Source organism: Pseudonaja textilis, chromosome 4, assembly GCF_049901715.1.
Source record: "Pseudonaja textilis isolate UNSWEBS1 chromosome 4, rPseTex1.2, whole genome shotgun sequence".
Taxonomy (NCBI): domain Eukaryota; kingdom Metazoa; phylum Chordata; class Lepidosauria; order Squamata; family Elapidae; genus Pseudonaja; species Pseudonaja textilis.
The window spans coordinates 56371034-56392467 of NC_141993.1; the positions used below are offsets into that span (position 1 = coordinate 56371034).

At 36.5% G+C, this 21434-nt stretch overlaps 1 protein-coding gene across 3 annotated transcripts in view; it reads left to right on the forward strand.

Moving 5' to 3' along the window:
• Positions 1–21118, forward strand: part of SLCO2A1 (solute carrier organic anion transporter family member 2A1) — a 62935-nt gene extending 41817 nt beyond the window's left edge. For all 3 annotated transcript variants that reach the window (XM_026701407.2, XM_087933115.1, XM_087933114.1), the window contains 10 exons: positions 1946–2044; positions 4609–4742; positions 5459–5531; positions 7446–7610; positions 9207–9396; positions 11188–11344; positions 12253–12422; positions 13460–13524; positions 15580–15703; positions 19096–21118. In XM_026701407.2, the coding sequence (XP_026557192.1) occupies positions 1946–2044; positions 4609–4742; positions 5459–5531; positions 7446–7610; positions 9207–9396; positions 11188–11344; positions 12253–12422; positions 13460–13524; positions 15580–15703; positions 19096–19216 (1298 nt within the window). In that variant the 3' untranslated portion in view covers positions 19217–21118. The remainder of the gene's footprint in view (positions 1–1945; positions 2045–4608; positions 4743–5458; positions 5532–7445; positions 7611–9206; positions 9397–11187; positions 11345–12252; positions 12423–13459; positions 13525–15579; positions 15704–19095) is intronic.
• The last annotated feature ends 316 nt before the right edge of the window (positions 21119–21434 follow it).

Below are 21434 nucleotides of genomic sequence, written 5' to 3' on the forward strand. Positions count from 1 at the left end.
CCTTCTGGCAACCGCTAGATACCAACTCATGGCAGCTTATCCAGCAATTGCAGCATTGTATGCTGTATTGTAGCACCAGTGTTGCTACCTCTTTAAAATAACCCACGGCCCTATACAATAAAACAGGCTGTCCATCCGTCTGATGCTCCTGGGTTCTCTTACTAGATTCAACTTCTGGTAAACTTAAGCAGGAAAAGAGAGGAAGGGGAGAAACTGCAGCCACAACGCTGACCTATATGCATAAAGACATGTTGTACAAATGCTTAGACACCAGTCAAGCTCTAAATGCTCTTAAGCAATTTTACCACAGGTTTTAATTTGCTATTTGTTAATTAAAACAAGGCATTTGTTTGTTGCTTGGATTCAGTTTGAGGAGGCTTGTTATTTTTTAACAAAAGACACAGACAAAAGGCTTTTTCCTCTTAAAAAAACCTACTTTCAGCCTTTTAAAAAAATGATTTAAAAATGGGATAGATACAGGAGGTATGGTTCAAAACTGACAAAATCAGTTATATCCTGGTTTTGTTTCTATGATTCTTTGGTCATCTATCAATCATCTCTGTTTAGTATTGGTATGCCAGTGTTAGTTCCCAGTCCTTATGCTAGGAGAAAACAATACCAGCATAACATTTGCTATTCCCACTTGGGGATCCTGATCCTGTCAGAAGCACATTACTAGCATATCTTGTGGTCATGGTGTTTCAGAATTATTAAGGGTAATGCCAAGTGGCCATTTCCTTTGACTCCCATTAAACATCCAGTTCCATGGGGAAGTCATCACCAATCACTTTCTTTTACATGGAAAAAGCAAGTTTTTAACAGATGCTAGACCCCATGTTTAACACTCTGGGTTGTTTTTACAAGTAGTTGGCCTATGTATGTTCAAAGAAAAACAACTGATAGTCAAGTTACTTTTAGATACAGGCTTAACTCTCTTCCCCAAAAGCACTAAAACAAGATTCAGAAGCAGCCAAAACAACATTTGACAGATGTGGGAATGTTGTGCTGTGAAGGAGGAGAAAGGACCATCTCTTCCCTGCTTCACTGTGTAGTTCTCCCCACCCCATCTTGCTCTTTAGCCACTATTCAAGCTTATAAATATAACCACGGTGGGACAATTCAGTTTATAAGGTCCATAACAGCTCCTGGGCTGCATACATCTCCTGCACCACCAGCAAATAGCTGGTGAAGGAAATCAGATTGTATCCACAACCGAAATATAAACCCTGGATACAAATACTATTTTAACAATGGTATAGCTAAAAATGATTTAAAGTTGGCCCAATTAATTAGGCATTAGATGTATACAATATGATGATGATGATGATGATGATGATGCAAAAAAGATTGCTCAGCAATTAGATATGCTAGGAAAAATTATTTGGCATAACATAAGGATGTTTCCTCAAAACAAAAAAAATCCTTGAGTTATTGTTGCTCTTGTGCCATTTCATGTCATTTTTATGACAATGGGAACTTTCAGCTCTTTATTCAGGGATTTGGTTGTCCTTATGCATGCAGAAGATTAGTTTGAAAGGCTTCATGAGCAAAACATTATATTTAGCAGTTGAAAATGAATGAGTTGCAAGTATGCTTTAAATCCAAATACTTCCAGCTAGCCTTGGTGTTCCTGCCCTGCATTGCACTATGTGATTTTGTACATTTAAAGTGGGAGATGCTCTTTATTTTAGGAAAATTGTTTGGGGTTTCTTTCAGTGGCAAATAAGAGTGGATTTCCTAAAGAAGATCTGTAACAATCTACTGCAGTAAGTCTTAATTATACAATTTATTTTACCACAGTACTTTACACAGTTAGTTTGTAGTACAAAATAAATACTCAGATCAAACTTCATTACAGTCTGGGAAGAATTAAGACTAATCAATTGAAAAAAATTATTCCACACAAAATAATCAACTTTTTCATATATTTTTTCTTTCTTTTCAGCAATCTTATTTTCCATCTCAGTGTTTGGTCCAGCTTTTGGCTACCTACTTGGCTCTGCAGCATTGAGGATTTTTGTAGATTTTGGACGGGTTAGCTCAAGTAAGTGTTCGATCTAATTTAGGGAAGCCATGGGCTCTCACACATAAGCTTTGAATAATCAGAGATCTGGAAATTAAGCTACAATGAATGGACAGGTCGGCTTCCATCTTTTCTAGTCCAATTCTTTCATATCTGATCTAACCATAATATTATTTTGTGATACATCTATATTATTTATAATGGGATTTCTAGGGAGAAATTGCCATTTTATTATAATATGTTTTATGGAATGGGCATCTAATTAAGAATTTGGACTTATAAGCTTAAGTGTAATGCAACATGTGGATGACCTTGGGAAATGAGGGGAAAAAATCATGCATAGGAAAGAATCAGACAAGAAAGGCAGGATCCCCCAGTGGCTTAACAGCCAGAGGAAGAAACTTACAAAGGACCTGCTCTAATTGATCAGGCAGTTAAAAACAGCAGCAGAAAATTTGTGATGTCGGCCCTCCCAGATAAATCAGACAGGAAATATAACTACTGTAGATGAACCAGTTCTACTTTATTCTATGACTAACAGATTGAATTAATTCTGCTGCTAATAAAGCTAATTAACAGAATTTTGTAAATCTGAAGGTAAAAACTTCAGTCACTGGTACCAATTCGCAGCCCGTGGGCCAGATGCATCACACGCTGACCACGTCCCCTATTTTAGTGAAGGGAAAAAGTCACGAACCATCACATGACAACAATGTGATGTTGCAAGTTTGGCAGCCCTGCATTAGTACATATATAAAAATTTGGGGCACACAGGGTTCTTTCTATCAGTCCACAGATTTTCTTTCTCATATCCCCATGCCAAAGACATCCAGGCAGACTGAAATTTCAGAGTGGTTGCTGATATCTTGTTCTTCATTAATCAAATAAATGAGCTGAGAGCGGGAACTGGCAATGGGTTTCTTTTCATTAATTGCCCCTTGATTATGTCACCCAATTTTGATTGGGCTGGTCACATCCAGGAAAGCTGTACCATTGTTTAAATGGGGTGTGGGCTCTTCTTGCCTGCATGCTTTTAATGCTGAAGGACAGGAAACCTGGACAGAGCTGGAAAAGTCTGAAGATTGCTATTTATTCCTTCCTGCTCATTAACAATGTGGAGCGACACTTTCTATGCCAGCTTCAGTGATCTACTGCCTGTTTGAAGCAAGACCTCCTGCTGGGAGGATGTCCGCTCTCAAAATACACTGATTTGAGGTCTCTTCTCTAAGATCTCAGGAGAGTAGAAGCTCCAAATGTTGGCCTTATTAAGACAGCTGCTCTAATGAGATTCTTTTCAGGGAAAGGGCAGTTAATATTTCCAGCTACATTGACTATTTATATTGTTGGATAATTAGCTTAAAAAACCATCAGGTGTCTAAAAAAATTGTTGAGAATAGAATGGTTTCTATAATTAATACTGCAATTCCACGAGTGAATCAGACATACCACATTGCCTCACTCAGCCTCACATTTCAGCAGTATACTGTTAAAAGACTGTACTTTAAACAAATGCCACTCACCATGTGATACTACTAAGTTTCCACTATTTTCTGCCTCACCAAAAGTTCATAGGTAGGTTTTCTTTCAGTTTCCCCATTATTTATGCTCTTTTATTCCATTAGAGATTGTTTTATGGAAGAAATTGGTGTTAGATAATATTTCCTGTCAATTATTTTAGAGCAGTTTTTCCTTAAAAATTCTGAATCACTGCTTCAACCCAACTTAATGAAATTATACTAAATAATATGTATTTATTTCATTTCAGTCTCAGACCAGCATAAAACTAACAACATAACAGTAACTCTAAAATAGAAATAAAGATTAAAAAATCATAACAAAATAAGGTAAAATAAAATAAAATTATTAATGTAAAATTTCAAAATACAGGAATCAAAACTTGAGGGAGACTTGTAAAATTACAATCTATATTACCATCAATCAACTAAATACTATAGATAACTAAGGTAGAAATGATAGAAACTATAAAAAAGCATAAGTAATATTAGGATTTGTAAAACACTCTTAGAATGTAAAAGCTATGCTAACTAATACTTGCTGAAGCCCTACTAAGGTTTGTTGGAATTATGTCAATTTATAATCCAATCAACTAAACAAAGAAATATTGTTAGGGTTAGGATTACTGAATCATAGATAATTGTGGTTGACCTTAACTTTAAAAAAGGGGGATGGGAAACAGGACCATAGATCAAATGTGTCAACATTGCTGGCTTCTTCTTTTTTAAAAGAACTCCTGGGATGCATTTGGTCTCTGAGAAAATAGATTCTAATAGTAGAAGTAATTAGAATTTCATGGCATTTGGCCACTGAAGAAGAAGGATCATATTTTATGTATTGGCAGAATTGTAATGTAACTTCTTGGTAACAAATTACTTAGTTGAGATTTCTCCAATCTGGTACCTTCCAGATACAATGGGATTGCAATTTGCAAGGTGATTATGGGTCATATTTCCTGAGAATTTGGGGAATTGCAGATCCAGTACATTTGAAAAATGCTAGGTTAGGAGTCTGGTCTGGTGACTTCACTTCTTGATATTTGTGATTTGTTTTTCCCATTTATCTCTTAGAGGATGTAAACTTGACGCCCAATGACCCACGTTGGATTGGAGCATGGTGGTTGGGTCTTCTCGTTGCTGCTGGTTGTTTGCTACTCTGTTCCATTCCCTATTTCTTCTTCCCTCGATATATGCTGAAAGGGAAGGTAAGTCTCAAGTATTGAATTGGCGATGACCTTGCTAAATTGCCAATCTCCTGTCCATAATGGAATGTAGCATGTTACATAAGAGGGGAAAAAAAACTATTTACTTCCACTTTGCCAGTGGGAAATGATTATTTCTTGTTTTGGATTAGCCATTTTTTTAAAATAATAAACTCTTTTTTTACTGTCCTGAAACTGCCTGTGATTCGTTTAATACATAAATTAAATTCATAGACAAACATCTTGATATACACAACAACAGATCCAGATATAATGAAGAGATAAAAATGATACTACATGTTAGCAAAGCCATATAGGGTTTTATAAATAAGACAAATGCTTTTATTTTGACATGGAAGGCAACTGGAAGCCAATGCAGCCAATGTTGTACAAGGCCACCAGGAGATTTCTAAAATAATCTTGAAGACTGCATTTTGGACATGCTGCAGTTTCATTAACTCTTTGTCCCTCTATATTCCATGACCTTCCAAATGACCTTCTGTTTTCTTGCATTAAAAAGCCTTATTTCATTAATCTTTTTCCATCACAATCTTCTGCTTTCTGCAACTCACTCCTTAACAGTCCTTCCTACCAATCTGAGGTCTTCAGGAGGAGTCCCAAAAATGTGGTAATACTTTAAAACAGAACCTGGAAAAAAAATTAACTGGGCCCAGCAGCAGTGATTTTTTTTTTAAAAAAATATCTTTCTCTTCCATCAGGAAGCATCTGAAGCAGATATCCTGAAGAAGATTGAAAAAGCAAAGGAAGAGTCCCTGATGGTTTTTATCAAAAGTAAAGTGATTTTAATGGAAGTGTATTTCCAGTAAAAGTAAATGATTGCTTTGTTAAATAATTACACCTATTTAGGGGAAAAACAGCAACATTTCCTAATATCTACAATAGCAACCATCCTATTCATATTTGCAAGTTTAATATGGATTGTTTGGATATTTCAGGTCAACCCATACTAGATTTCATTCAAAGCAGGATAACTAAAAATAGCTATTTATTTCTTACTCGTTCTATTATGATTTGAGTTAGCCATCTAATCGACCCATTTTTCAGTTTTTTTAGGTGACAATATAGTAGCTGGCCTAGCTGGTAGAGGAATTTTCAAATTCTATTCCAAGAGACAATAGATAATCTACACTGAATGAAATATGGTTGAAAAAAAAATGGCTCTAATAATCATTTAGGCATACTGTATAGTAATTGTTCTGTATAGAAAATTGTTCACTAGTTCCAACTGATGGCTAACTCAGCTGTTTGGCACATATTTGCTAATAGATTATTTCCCCCCAAATAGAAATCTCATTTCCAATTAAAGTGTGCTGTTCTTTGTAAGATAATGTATATGCACATGACTTTTCATAATATACAGGTAGTCCTCCGACAATTGAGCCCCAAATTTTTGTTGCTATGCAAGACAGCCATTAAGTGAATTTTGCCCCATTTTATGACCTTTCTTGCCGCAGTTGTTGAGTGAATTACTGTACTTGTTAAGTTAGTATCATGGTTGTTAAATGAATCTGACTTCCCCATGGACTTTGCTTGTCAGAAGGTGATCCCATGACCCTGGGACACTGCAACCCTCATAAAGAGGAATCAGTTGCCAATTTTGATCACATGACTATGAGGATGTTGCCATGGTCATGTGTGAAAAATAGTCCTAAGTCCCTTTTTCAAATGCCTTTGTAATGGTCTGTAAATGAACTGTTATAAGTCAAGGACCACCCGTATAAGATAAATCTAATCAAGCTAGTTTGGCATACTAAAGAATAAGACTTGAAACCGGGAGACTTTGAATTCTAGTCCCAGTTTTGGCAAAAAAGCCAGCCCTAGGAAGGCAGTAATGGCAAACCACTTCAGGGGTGGGGCTTGCCAAGTAATTTCAGGGACATGTCCAGGCAATCTCCGAGAATCGGACATGATTGAATGGAAAAAATGTTTAACCTGAAAACTTTCCATACAGCATCTGAGTTTGAAGTTTCTGCTGAGATATAGAGAGCTAATCTTAGAGATTACTCTATAACCTTGGTTCCTTCTTCCCGTCTTATGATTGCTTTCCTAAAGTAATTTTATACTTTGTTGATATTGGTTTTGCTTGTTGACTTTTACTTGATGAGCATAGAGAAAAGTCCACAAGGTAGAGGAATATAGCTCTGAGTGAGATATGTGCCTTAACAGTTTGAGAATTTTAGACTTAAGTCTCCTTAGGCTCCAATTCAGAGATATCTCTGAACATAAGACAGTGAAAGTGTGAGTAAATGTTATCTGTGTTACTTATCTTATATACTTCTTTTGAACTATTGTCAGATGGAGGGGAAAGAAGACAGAGAGTGGGGAAAAGATTCTAAAGAGCTCTTGTCTTTTTTTTTCCATGAGCATTTAGCAGAAAGCCATTAAAGTTTAAATTAATTGAGCCTGGTCTTCCCCAGTCTAGTGGTTTCTAAATATGTTGGACTGCAACCCTACATTTTCAGCTAGTTAAATACATCTGAAAAATTTCAGATTGGAGAACCTTAGTCTAGGAAAGCATCAGCATCTTCAAAAATAGAAGCCAAGTAGACCTACCTTAAGAATTAGTCTTCTTGTTGCAATTCATATCCTTAAAAAGATGCTATAATAATCCTTTGGATGTACCCATGTCCTGAAGCCCTTTTCCTTTTCTTTCTATTCTTCAAAATCTTCTATTTTTATTTTCAGAGTTCCCGCAAGGCTTCTTAAAACTGCTCCTCAATCCACTCTTCATATTGTTGGTCTTGGCGCAATGCAGCTTCTCCTCTGTTCTTGCTGGGCTCTCTACCTTCCTCAACAAGTACCTGGAAAAACAATTTGGGGCTACCCCCTCTTATGCTAACTTCCTCATTGGTGAGAAAACTAGAATAACTCATCTAATTTGAGCTAATGGCTGAGTCTTTCTGAGAACAAAGCACTCGCTACTTACACAGAATGTTTAGCTACAGTCTCCATATTCATTTTATCTGGTAATGTACCAGAGAACAACCACACTAGAGAATGAAAACTTAATCTGACAAATTGGAAGGCATAGAAAAATTAGCAAATAATCTTCTATGGGTTGCCAACAGTGTGCCACCAAATATCTGTTAACAACACTAAATTGAGGGCAATGAAAATTAGTTAGAAATTGAAGTACAACTTGATTTGATAAATCTTAAAATATGTCAGGCTGAAACCATGCTTTTTTATATCTGCATTAAAAATTCTTTTGCCAAGAATATTGCTCTGAATGCACCAGCTGTATAATGGTTACAGGTAACTATCAAGCATTTGTACGCATTCTAGTTGTCAATCCATCCAAAATCCTTCCTTATATAGTTATGTTTGTTATTTTTTAAAAAAAGATATAGTAGCTGTGCAACTCTACCCTTGAGGCCTGTATGGCTGCCTTAAATAGTTAAGAGACATTTTGAATTAAATCAATAAAATAATTCAGTATCGATAAAAGAAAATATTTCTATCTTAGGATTGAAATGAGGGGTCTTTGGTGCTCACTCCTTCCTAGCAATGATGAGGTTACCTAGTTTGGATGATGAAACACCTACAAGAAAACAACCAACCTCAGAAAGCACCAAGGACCCCTTGTAACTCAATATCCCTATGATAAATTAAATGTCCTTCTATACAGCAAATAGATACTGTATAGGAGGGTAGAGCCTCTCTTGCTGTTGCTGTTACTGTGAAAAAAAATAATTGGCTCAGTACTGCTCCTCTTTTGCCATGTTGCAGCAGTGAATTAGGACTCGTTTAATGACCGGAGCATGTTCATTGTTTTCCCTATCACTGAGAATGTTATGTTGGAAGGAGATAATGTCATTTTCCCCTGGTTTACATGCAAGGGTTGCCTGCAGCTTAGAGCAACCATTTGTACTTTCCCAATACATTTTTTAAGTGAAGAGCATAAATATTTATCTACTCATTTAAGTTTTATGAAGAGGGGGTGGGATTGAAGGTACTGCATGAATGTTTTAATTTGCAAAACCTTAAGGCTTCCATTTCATGTCTTTAAAATAAAAATCCCTGCATGATTTTCTCCGCCTTTGAAAAGAGTTAAAGAGGCAAATCAACTATTTAGTGTGTGAAAACCCAGACGAAGTTCTCTGCAAAAGAATTGCCCATCCCTGTGATTGCAGTTGCCTTTCCTGTAGAAATTTTCTTACCTTTTGCTGAATTTTTAGTGTGCAAGATTTCTTCAGATTTATATGCAGATTAAAAAAAAAAAACCTATAGTAATTTAAAGTGCAATAGCTAGGAAATGGAATTGATTATCTGATCCTCGCAATAAAAATAAAGAATGTTTATTATGCAAAAAAAATGCAACCCCTTCTGTACCTGTCTTAAGACTGATTTCATCCTGTTTCCATCAAGAGATTTTTGTCTTCAGTTGTGTAGCACTGTTTCTAATTGATAAGGATTTGTAACTCAGTCCCTTCCTTTCCTTTGTAGGATCTGTGAATTTACCTGCAGCTGCCATAGGGATGCTCATCGGAGGGTTCATCATGAAACGTTTTGCTTTCTCACTCAAAGCCATCCCACGTTTCACCATCGTGGTGTTACTTATCTCCACCCTTTGCTATCTTCCTCTCTTTTTTATGGGCTGCTCTTCACAGACCGTGGCTAGAATTAATCTGTCCAGGTAAAAGCAGTACTCTGTGGCAACTAGAACATAGTGCTATAAAATCACGCCACAGAGATCTCTTTATCTTGAATTGACAATTTCTCCTTGTCCCAGCCTTTAGATTTTTATTTCATTTCATTTATTTATTTCATTCCTCCTTATCTAACAAATATGCTGACTGAGTTTAGCGATAATCTCTGAAACAGATTCTTTAGTCAGTGTTTCATTGTGGTTTTATTGTTTTTGCTATTCTGACTTGTTAATTCTGACATATTGCTGAATTGTTTTGGGCAGGGATATCACTAAAATGATCTTTGTTTTCCAATGGTGCTTACACATCTCCTTGCTGCATGTTATGGTTCATATCACTGGCACTGTGTGATATTTGGATGAACTCTTCTCCATAGAGTGTATATTCAGACTAGCCATAATTAAGTTATGGCATTAGGTGGAATTGCCACTGTTTTAGAGGCTTTAAAAGGTAAGTAGAGGGAAAAGATAACTGTCAGTTGGGATGGCTGAGTTGGTCTTCCCAATTCTAGGACATGAAGGCAGTTAATGCAGATTGCTTTGAGATAACCAGCAAGAGTTCATGTCCATGCTCTGCCTGTGAATATCGCAGTAATTCCCATGGTAAACTACTCGCATGAATAGTAGAGCTGTTCTTTTATTATAATATTGCAAAAAGCTGCAAATTATTCATTTAAAACTATTTAGAGACATGAAAGCGATACAGATAGTCCTCAACTTATGACCACAATTGAGCTCAAAATTTCTGTTGCCAAGCAAGATATTTGTTAAGTGAATTTTGCCCCATTTTACAATGTTACTTTGTCATAGTTGTTATGTGAATCACTGTACCTGTTAAGTTAGTAACATGGTTGTTAAGTGTATCTGGCCTCCTTGTTGTCTTTGCTTATCAGAACGTCACAAAAGTTGATCACATAATCCCAGGATACTGCAACCATCATAAATATGAACCAATTGCCAAGCACCTGAATTTTGATCACATGACTTTGAGAATGCTGCAATTATCATATGAAAAATAGTCATGTCCTTTTTTAAGTGCCATTGTAACTTCAGACGATCACTAAATGAATGGCTGTAAGTCGAGGACTACCTGTATCAGCTTTCATTAACTCTTCCATTCAAGAACTTGAGCATTTAGAAGGTAAAACGAGGGAAGTCTTGTTCATTCAAAAGATTATAAGCTCTTTCCCAGAAGAGTTTCAAGCAAATCCCAATATTTAGTAAGCATTTCCTATTATATTTTAGAAGATAAATGCTCACTGATAGAATATATGATCTGTGCTTATAATGAAAGTGGCTCCACTCTTAGTTCTCGAGAAAGCTTATGTAATGTGTTCCATTGTTTCATAATGCTAAATTATCATTGGTCAGGAGTTCCTAATTTGGGGGGAATGACAGGTCCAATTCAAAAAGATAATTGTAAGAATGCGATTCTGCCTTGAGAATGTACTTTTGCCTTAAGAAGCTTTTCTATTTTAATTCCAATATCATTTTGACATTTTGTCCCTTGGTTTTCACTTGATTTCTACTGACAGGCTTATATTGGATAGATTATTTCAGAAATCAGATGAATTGCTCCCCAAATTATCTACTTGTTTGCATATGTAATAATTGTATATGATTTAACTAAATAACATTACCAATATCTTCAGATGGCAATAGGCCAAGATTCAGGATGGCAAGGACCCAACAATAACAGGCTGGGAATCACCAGTCCACTCAAGAAAACATATTTCACTCATTGGTTCCATGTTATTTTGTCTCCTTTTTTTCTGGCAGTACATCAAGTTCCCCAGAACAGAATCCTTGTAACCTTCATTGCTCCTGCTCAAAGTATCTCTTCCATCCAGTCTGCGGAGATGATGGTGTAGAGTACCTCTCTCCCTGTCACGCTGGCTGTACTGATTTCTTCTCTAATTCTTCAGCATCTGGAATTGTAAGAGGTTAAGGATGCAGAGGGGATGCAAATCTATCTAGCACTCATCATATAGACTGGGGGGGAGTATGGCCAAATCACTCGTAGATAAGGAAGGCAATATGCCATGCATTCTACAGGAATTTCAAGTGCTTTCTTCTTAATGATAGTGTTAGAGCAGGATTCATTGCTCAGAATATGTGCTTTTCATGCAGAGTATCTCAGTTTTAATTCTGATTATTTTACTTCTCAAGAAAAAAAATGAAGAAATACCATTATTCAAATACCATTATTCGATAATTACTCTCAAACAGAAGTAAACATTTTTTTTCAGGCCAGGAGATACATTTACTTTTGAGGGGTATGGTGAGAAGGGGGGGACAGAACAGTTGATTTTGTTGTTTAAATTAAAATTTAGCATCAGATCAGTAAATTAAAATATTGTAAATATGTTCATTCTCCAAATATTTAATAATAAATATATTCTCATAATAAAAATTACAGTATATAATAATTTTGGACTCGAAAGCATGCAAATGCAAGTAGATTAATAGGTACCATATTGGTGAGAAGGTAACAGCCTTCCAGTATGCCTTTGGCATGTAGTCATGCTGGTCACATGACCACAGAAACTCTCTTTGGACGATGCTGGCTCCCTTGGCCAAGAAGCGGAAATGAGAGCCATGCTCTAGAGTCAAACATGACTGACAGATAAACCTTTACCTTTTTATAGGGCTGAGAGCAGAGATTTTATATTGATGGGGCAATTGGGCATTTAGGACAGAGGTTTTCTTAACATTTGGACTTTTAGCTAGAAAAGCCAGGGATTGAACCTGTGATTGAACTTATGATTCTGATAAGTAGCTATGGTCTGATCTTGAATTGAATTGGTTTCCTCAGATTGATTTCCCTTATTTTCTTTGAACTAGATCTACACAAATTGCTCCTGTATCTCCACCAAGAATGGACAATCTTCAGCAAAGATTGGATCTTGCTCTGTTAGCTGTGCCCATCTGTTGTTACCTGTTATATTCGTCATCTCATTTTCTGCGTTGATTGCCTGTCTATCTCACAACCCTCTCTACATGATGGTGTTACGGTAAGAAGGGGCTAAAGCCTTAGTAGATTATTTTTGTTAGTTGCAAAGTCATGGCCGACCCATCGCGACCCCATGGACAACATTCCTCTGGGCCTTAGTAGATAGTCCCGTGCAATACATCTGCAATTTGTAATAAACACAACTGCCAACTGTAGCATAACAATATGGAATAAAATAAAATAAAACCTAGATATGCTTTAATACAGCTTTTCCCAATCTGTACGCTGTACTTATATTTGAATCAACTTCCAACATTCCTGAACCAGTATTCGCTGAAATACCTTGAAATTGAAACTCTGACTATCAGCAGGGCAGCCAGGTGCCTTCTGAAAGTAATAAATATTCGCTTTCACCTGGTCTTATTTTTCAAAGTATAGAATTTATGGAATACTGCCACCAGAAATATTTTGCTTTACAGGCCCTTTTCAATTTCAACCCTCTTTTTTATGTAACTAAATGACTAAAAAACTAAACAACTTAAGCTAAATGGGTTACTGAACACTCAGACTTATGGTAGGAAGGCATATATATGACCCCACAAAAATTGTGTCAGGCTTTGAGCTACCACCTCAGCAATGGACAATCCTGAAGAGGATTTGCACCTCACATGGCATCTGCTGGGACTCTGTATAAAGGAGGCATAGTATCCTCCCCCCAGGGTGTCAAACTGTAGATCACAGATTATGACTGACTGTAAGCTTTGAGGCATATACCAGTCCAGTATCTGATTTTTTAAAAATATAAACAGTGCTGCACTTCAGTGGCTAGATGGCCTTGACATTGGTATTTCAATATAGAACTTTTTAACATTTGTATTTATACTGTGTTTTACTAATCTAGGTGAAATGTTAATATATATTGCTAGTCCATGTATGACATGCCGTATGCTAAATAAATGTGTCACTAATTCGCTATGGCTGTTTCACAACCATCCATAATCATCCTCAAGCTTTTTAGCTTTTCCCAAAGCAGGAACAAACCATTGCTCTCCCTATCTGGTTTTCTGACATACTTTACTGTATCTTGACTTTAAACAGAGTGGTGTCCTATGAAGAAAAGTCTTTTGCTATTGGAGTCCAGTTCCTGTTGATGAGATTACTGGGTGAGTGTCAGCCCAGGTCTGCAATCCTAAAGTTACTTATAAAGCAATAATCCACACTGAACATAGCAGGAATTTACATTTGAGTACACATGCAAAGGTTGTTAATAATACTATTTGAAGGTTTTTTATTATCAAAAATGTGTTTAGGTAGTCCTCAATTTACAACCACAATTGAGCCTATGTTGCTAAGTGAGAAATTTGTTTGGTGAGTTTAGCCCCATTTTATGACTTTTCCTGCCACAGTTGTTAAGTGAATCATTGCAGTTGTTAAATTAGTAACACATTTGTTAAGTGAATCTGGTTTCCTCATTGACTTTGCTTGTCAGAAGGTCACAAAAGGTCATCACATATCCCTGGGGCACTGCAGCCATCATAAATTTGAACAAGTTACCAAGCATCCCAATGTAAATCACATGACTATGGGGATGCTGTGACAGTCATAAGTGTGAAAAAAGGTCATGTCACTTTGTAACTTCAAACAGTCACTAAGTGAACTGTTGTAAATCGAGGACTACCTCTAGTTCCTATGGTCATTCCTGGTAAGATGAACTAAGGATTATTTTTAAAAAAAGAGTGGGGAGAGCAGGACAAAAACATGATAGGAGTTAAATCTGATTTTTTTTCCAAGGAGATTCTTAAAATAAAATGAGGATTGAGAGACTTCTGCCCACCAGATGTTTTTGGATTCCATAGGCTCATAAAATTGCAAGGGTCCATTGAGGCCCTTATGTCCAATCCCCTATTTAGTACAAGAATCCAAATTAAAGAATTCTAGAAAATTGGATGGCTAGCCATATGCTTGCAATTATGAGGTAAAAGATAGTTCTCTGTAGTTTGTTCCATAACTGAACTGCATCTACCGTAGTGTTAGAAAATTAGCCACAATTAATAGGACCGAGAGCATAAATTCTGTATTCTAGTCTGAAGACATGACATTTAGTTCAGAACAGGACTTATCATTCTCTAGATGTTGTTGGGCTGCACCTTCCTTCAAATGCGATCAAAGTCACTGTAAAGTTGAACAGCCTTAGAAATTCAATTATCTAAATACAAGTGTCTAGCTTAACAGTCAGAACTCCAATAATGAGAATTAGATTTCAACCACATTTGAGTAATTATTCTTTCCCCCCCCCTCCCCCCCATTTCACACACATATAACTGTTTCTACCCAGGACAATACCAGTAATTACCAATCCTTAAGTAAGTTCTCCATTTCTTTGTTATGCTGAAAATAATGTTGTGGCCAAATATAGATTTGGGATTGGTAAGAAAAGAGCCAAAGACTTATTGAAAACAGTGTGTTCTAAATGGAGATGGCAACTCAGAAACTCATTGGTGGGATGTACATATTGCACTTAACTTTGATAAGTTTTCTTTATAAAATATCTTAATTGCCTTTAATCAACAAATAAAGGAAAAGAAATTAGCTAAACACAAGTTTTAATAATCCCCAAATAAAGAAAAAAGATAAAAGAAAAATTGAAAGCAATCGATGCTCTGATAAACTCAAGTTTTAAACAATAAATTAAAATTTGATGACATAAAAGCATACCGATTGTACTTCCCATAATATTAGTAAAAAGTTTATTCATTTGCAAAGGTGCACATTTGTCTTCCTTCCAGGGTTTTAAATCAGATGCAGATTAACTTAATTCCATTGTTCTTCATATTTCAGTACAGTTCACATTTCTGAAATATAATTTCAGTTAGGGGGATAATTTTCATTTGCTGTTGGATTTGGAGTAAATTATTGTTTTGTTTCAATGTTACTGTTTTGTTTTACTGTAATTTCAAATCCAAACCGAGAAAGATATCAATGAACTGTGATCTTTCGTATCCTTGAAAATAATATGAACTGTTATATTAAATTAATTGTAATCCAGATCCAATCTTGATTCAGATGATTCCTTGAGTATTTTTTCCCTTGGAGAAAATATAACCAACAGATAAAAGGTTTCATTGAGTTGGCCCATTGGGGTTTTTGTGAATGTGTAAAAGGTGTTGTGTATTTGGGATGTGAAATACTAATAGGTTTCCTTTCTCTTTCTTTCCAAGCCTGGTTGCCAGCTCCTACCCTCTTTGGCATCCTGATTGACTCTTCCTGCATATGGTGGAAGCAAACCTGCAACAGAAAGAGTGGATCCTGCCATTATTATAACAATGGCATCTTCCGCAGCAGGTAAGAGATGGGAATAGTGATAGTTCTCTGTGTGAATTAGACAAGGGCTTTTCTTATCTGGGGTAGATAGATAGAACTGATAGACAGCTTGCCTTCTATAAATCATATCATAAAGCTGATATTTACTGGGCACTTCAAACGCTAATGTCTATTAATAAATTATTATTATTATTATTATTATTATTATTATTATTATTATTATTATTATTATTGTTGTTGTTGTTGTTATTATTATTATTATTATTATTATTATTATTATTATTATTATTATTATTATTATTTAGTAGTAGTAGTATCTGCAGCATAATCTAACTTAGTAGTTTGCCCAATATTTTCTGCATTGTGCTTAGCAATCAGTCTGCTGCACTAAAATCACTTTTAAGCGATATAAGCAAGATGAAAAATTAATAATTATGAAACTTAAAGCAATAGCAGGAATACCTGCTAATTCACAATGTGGCTTTGTTCTGGTTGTCTCTTAAAAGACTTTGATGCAGTTATCTTTGCATCTGACTGTGCATGAACAAAGGTGGTTGATACCTGAATCTTCTTGGCTCTTCTTTTTCATGTTTAGCCCCCCCCTCCCCATTGCTTTGATTGCTGCTCTGCCTTTGCATCTGAATTGGCTGAACATGAAGGCTGATGTTGTTGTTTAATCAGCTTAAGAAATGTACTATTTTTGGGGAGACAGAATTATTTATGCTCCTGGAGCCTAATGTGTCAATGTCCTGGCATTTCTTTACAACCACTTAGGATTTTTATGTACATGCACACAACATCATTTGAGAAGACTTGTTTTGACTTGGTTTTTGAGAAGAAGGTAAATTCCCAGGAATTCCCCCATCCCCTTTTCTCAGAACTTTTGCCATGTGCCTCTTCTGTAAGCACAATCTCCTTATATCACTCGTCTGACAGGAACTCCCCCCATCCTAATGCAAAAATACTCTTGTCTTCTCAAAAATGCCATCTTTTTCACTTATTTTTAAGCATATTTGTCACAGGCTTCAGGGAAAATATATGAACTGCCATTTTAGTGTATTTTACAGGGTCTGGGTAGACCCAAATGCATATTCCTACTTGAATTAGAGTTTACTGGGTGACTTTTGCCACTCAGTCACCCTGTGCACAAAATGTCTGGTAGGGTTGTTGAATTAAATGAGAGAAGGCCACCGCTCCCCCTGCATGGTTTTGAAATACCGTATATTGGCTTTTGGGCGGAAATGTTTGTGTATGGAATGCTATAGGAAAGTTCTGTGTATTATGAACATGAACTAGATGTAGCTATTCATCGCTAAATAACTATTTCTAGGACAGGCCCTTTAAGGGTGTTGGGAAAGTATATTCTCACAAATTTAATTTGAGGATGAGGATGTCCTCCCCTTGATCTTCAGGCTTCTGCCATCTACAAGGGAAGCAAATCCTGTGGTGCACAGCACTTGCAAAGAAGAACCTCAATAGAGAATTTGAGTAACACAAATAGATAAAAAAAATGGAATGCATCTTGCCAGGAAATCCCCAGTAATGTTCCATGAAGCCTGTCTCAAGAGCAGGGACATACTGTATACCCTTTCTGCCCTTGACTCATGCCTGTCTCTGGCTAGGTGAAGTTAAGAAAACAAGCTTGGCTGTCAGTACATTAGCAATTTCCTCCTTGGGATGCAGATGGGTTGAGCTTTCCCTCCATCCAACCAAATAAAACTCCAGTAACCAAAATTATTAAGCTTTGAGACTTTAATCAGTAACAAAGGAAATCTTTACAATGGCCCTTTGGCATCTCTTACCACATTCTTCAGTGACTGGTCTGTTGGTGTGTCAGGAGATTCACCTCACAAGGAATCTCAAATATTTCCTAGCAAACCAGCCGTGGGAGTGAATTATGAATCCATTGAGTGTAGCTTCAGCCAAGATTTTCTGTTTGTTTCTTCATTCCTACTTCCAAGGAACAACTAGGAGGTAGAGGAGAGTTCCCTTCCTAGAATAGAACAGTTGATTGGGGCTAACGTTGGGTTGGCAATGTGTGGCTCCAGAGCCGCATGCGATTCTTTGGGCCCTCTCCTGTGGCTCCCTGTTGGATGATCCCACCACTGGCTGGCTTCACCTCTCAACCTCCACTTGCAGTCACTCCTCGCCTACCCTGAGATGCACAGTTCCATAGCTACTCAAAATGCAGACACTTGACTCAAAGCCATCTGTAGAGGAGGTCTCCAAATGGTCAGAAATCTATGGCTGGCAGTTCCAACACATGTAGCATTACCAATTTGTTCATGATGGAAATTGGAGACACATCTCATTGGTGGTTGGGAAGATTACAATATGGATTCAAGGAAGGAAAGAATTTTGTCTTAAAATGAAAATACGATGGAAACCAGTCTGGGGCAAGCATATTCCTGCCTTTATAACAATAAATCATTAACTTGGCTTGCACATCTTATGATCTCCAGAGAGCAGAAAACTTTTGGGAACACTGAATCACACATGCTAACCCTTATCTGCCATGATAGGAACTGCTTCACTCAGTAACTATGAATTCCTCACCTGTATAGTATTGCTGTTCCCTTATAACCTTGGTTTGCTTGTTTGTTTTTTGAAAAACCATATGACTAGGAGTTATGACTGTCCTGGAAGTTCAGACAGCTTGATCCTCTTACTGTAATGCCAGCCAGGTGAAACATTCCACTTCATAAAATGATTGAAAAATTACTATTTATCTCCACCTCTTTGTTAAGTCTCCAAAATAAATATTACAACACTTTTGGGATACTTATTGGAGGGAAACTGCTTTTTGTCCCTAAAAGAGGAGTGTGTCCCCCCCCCCCGCCCCCACCTTCTTTTCTTGACAACATAGAATCACATGGAATAACAGGTTTGGAATGGACCTTGGAGATCTTCTGCTCAAACAGGAGATCTTGTACTATTCAAGACAAGAGACTGCCCAGTCTCTCCTTGAAAACTTCCAGTGATGGAGCACCCACAATGTCTAGAAGCAAGCCATTTCACTGGGTTAATTGTTCTCACTGTCAAAACTCACACCCAGATCTGGAATTTCCATTTTCATAGAAGCCGAAATGGAATTTCCATTTTCATTTCTGCGTTCAGATCTGATTTGAATCATTTTGGAAGTGTAAAGAACTTAAAACAGAGCATTTTGAAACACTTAAAAATTATCGAAATAGCCAATTTCAGTGAAACATTTGCTTCATACTCAGGTAACTGTTTGGAGTTCAAAATGTTTTGTTTCAAATTCAGCATTGCTTAGTGTAATGTTTTGCAAATCACTCGTTTTTTCTCAGTCATTCAGCTAAGTTTTATTATTGCATCCCTACAAGTGTGATAAGTTGCATTTCAAAAGAAATGATCTCTCTCTCTCTCTCTTTCTCTCTTTATTCCTCCAGGTACTTAGGCCTCCAGGTTGGCTACAAAATTATTGGAATTCTGCTATTATCTTTCCTCAGCTGGAAGCTGACCAGGAACAAGCAATACAATGTGCAAGATAAAGCTGCTGACTTAGAATAGCTCTACACTACAACAAGACCCGCTTCAAGCATCATTTTGTATGATGTTTAAATTTACTTACCTTGGCCTTTGTGTCTTTGTTTTATTTTATTTTTTTACAATACAGGCACCATTGTATATAAGTAGCTGGACTTGAACTCCTACATGAACAGTTTCTGCTGTATGTAGTCCAGCTAAAAGAACATGTTTGTGCTGGGGAACGGAGATCACACAGCCAGCTCATTTCATTGAGAGGCATTGAAATGAAAATACCCAGAGCCAGCAAAAGGGAGCCACCCCCACCCCCCGGGGGTGGGGGGTGGGGCTACAGTGGTAGAGGCATCTTCAAAGACTGGGCCAGAGATGTACAGACGTTTGGCAGACAATGGGTTCTCTTGTTTTTATGTCAAAACAATGGAAATGGCAAGGGAAAACTGTTATACCTTAAAAGAACCGCATGAATCACTTAAGAGTTGCTAACAGAGGAAAGCCATCCCATTTGGCTATGGGTCTTGGACTGTTCTACTCAATCAACTTTGATGCATTATCCAGGCTTGCCAAAGGGATGGGACTAAGGCAGAAGCAATCTCAACTTGTCTGCCCTCTCTCATGCCTTTGCTTCTTCATTTACTTCCTTTACTATACAGTCAAGAGCAGATAAAAATCCCAGTCAATGTATAAAATTGGTTGTTACGACATGTACACTTTTAAATAAAAAACTTTTTTCTAGTTTGTTCTAACTGTTTTTTTATTGGCAGATTTTGAAGAAGCCACTTTTTTCCTATATTTTCCCTGCTTTTGAGCCTCCTTATTGCTATAGGCCTACTGTGTTTGACGTTGGAATTTTCTGACATGGTACTAATCCAAATTTTAACTCTATGAATCTTTTTAGTCATAGGACAGCTTTTAATTACAGTAATGAAAACATATGACATTTCATCAAGAAATAATTCATTTCTCATGTTATCTTCTCTTCAACCTAAAAACTTGTGATTTTGGTCTACCTCCCAAAACAGAAGAGTACTTGGCTGGACAGACAAAGTATTTTAAGCTTCTTAAATCTAAAACCATTAACATCTGTTTAATTATGCTGCAATATATTTGCTTGAGATTTGACCCACTTAATCAAAGGTGGCGTTCTATTCTCTCTTCTGCTTGAGGACACTAAAGAGCAAGATGCAAATAAATGACTGGATTAATAAACTGATTAGGAAGCATGCCTTAAAGAGAAAGATGCACAGTTGGCAAACAATTGTTTGCATGTGTTTACAAAATTATAAAGTTTGAGGAGAGTATAGGTCATTTTCCAAGTCCATAAATATTGTGGTTCCTTCAAACCTTTTTTTTAAATATGGGCATAAAAATAAAAACGTACCATAAAGAAATGTTGTACCACCACCTAGTGGCCCATTGACTTATGCCAGATATATTTTGTTATGCTTAAACATTTAGAGTTGTCTTTTTATACTGCATGCCAAAGCTGAGCAATAGAGCAATTTAAAATACAGCTTGGGTTTTGTTTTGTTTTTTGGCTGATTTTTGGTTTTATGAACAATAAGAAAATGAAACACATATTGTAAACAGGGCCAGTGAAAGAAAACCACGAGTCATTTTAACTTGCAAGACATAAGAAGATGTAATTTTAAGTGTTGGGTTGACAATAGGAGTTTAAACATTATTCGTTGTTCAATTGAACCAAACAATACACCCCTCATTTCTAGTTTCTACTAAGTTTAACATTTATTTGGGAACCCTATGACAACAAAATAAAATAGTACAATTTGAAAGAGGGAAATGGTTTGGAGAGTTATATGTGTTTTTATGTTCAAATGTACAGTACCATTCCTTCTGCTGCTATTGTAAACACACTACATGTACAACATACACTTTTGATATACATAATAAATTTGTTTTAAAAGCAAAGTAGTTGAGTAGTTAATTATTGCATGTTTTATAGTTGCAAAATCCACATATCTGAAAACCATAAAGAAGATTTTGACATTTGGAAGAAAAGTTAAATAGTATTCAATTTAATAAAAATATGAAACTACGAATAATTTGCCACATTTTCAGGGTCCTAAAACAGCATCTAAAGCATTATTTCAGCCACCACTTGTAATTCTAGCATTACACGTTCAGCCCAATCTTCTGTGCTTTTACAATATGCCTAAATCACATTTTTAAAAAGCAAACTGATTTTATTGCAATACAAGTAAAAAACATTCCTTGTAACTGGATT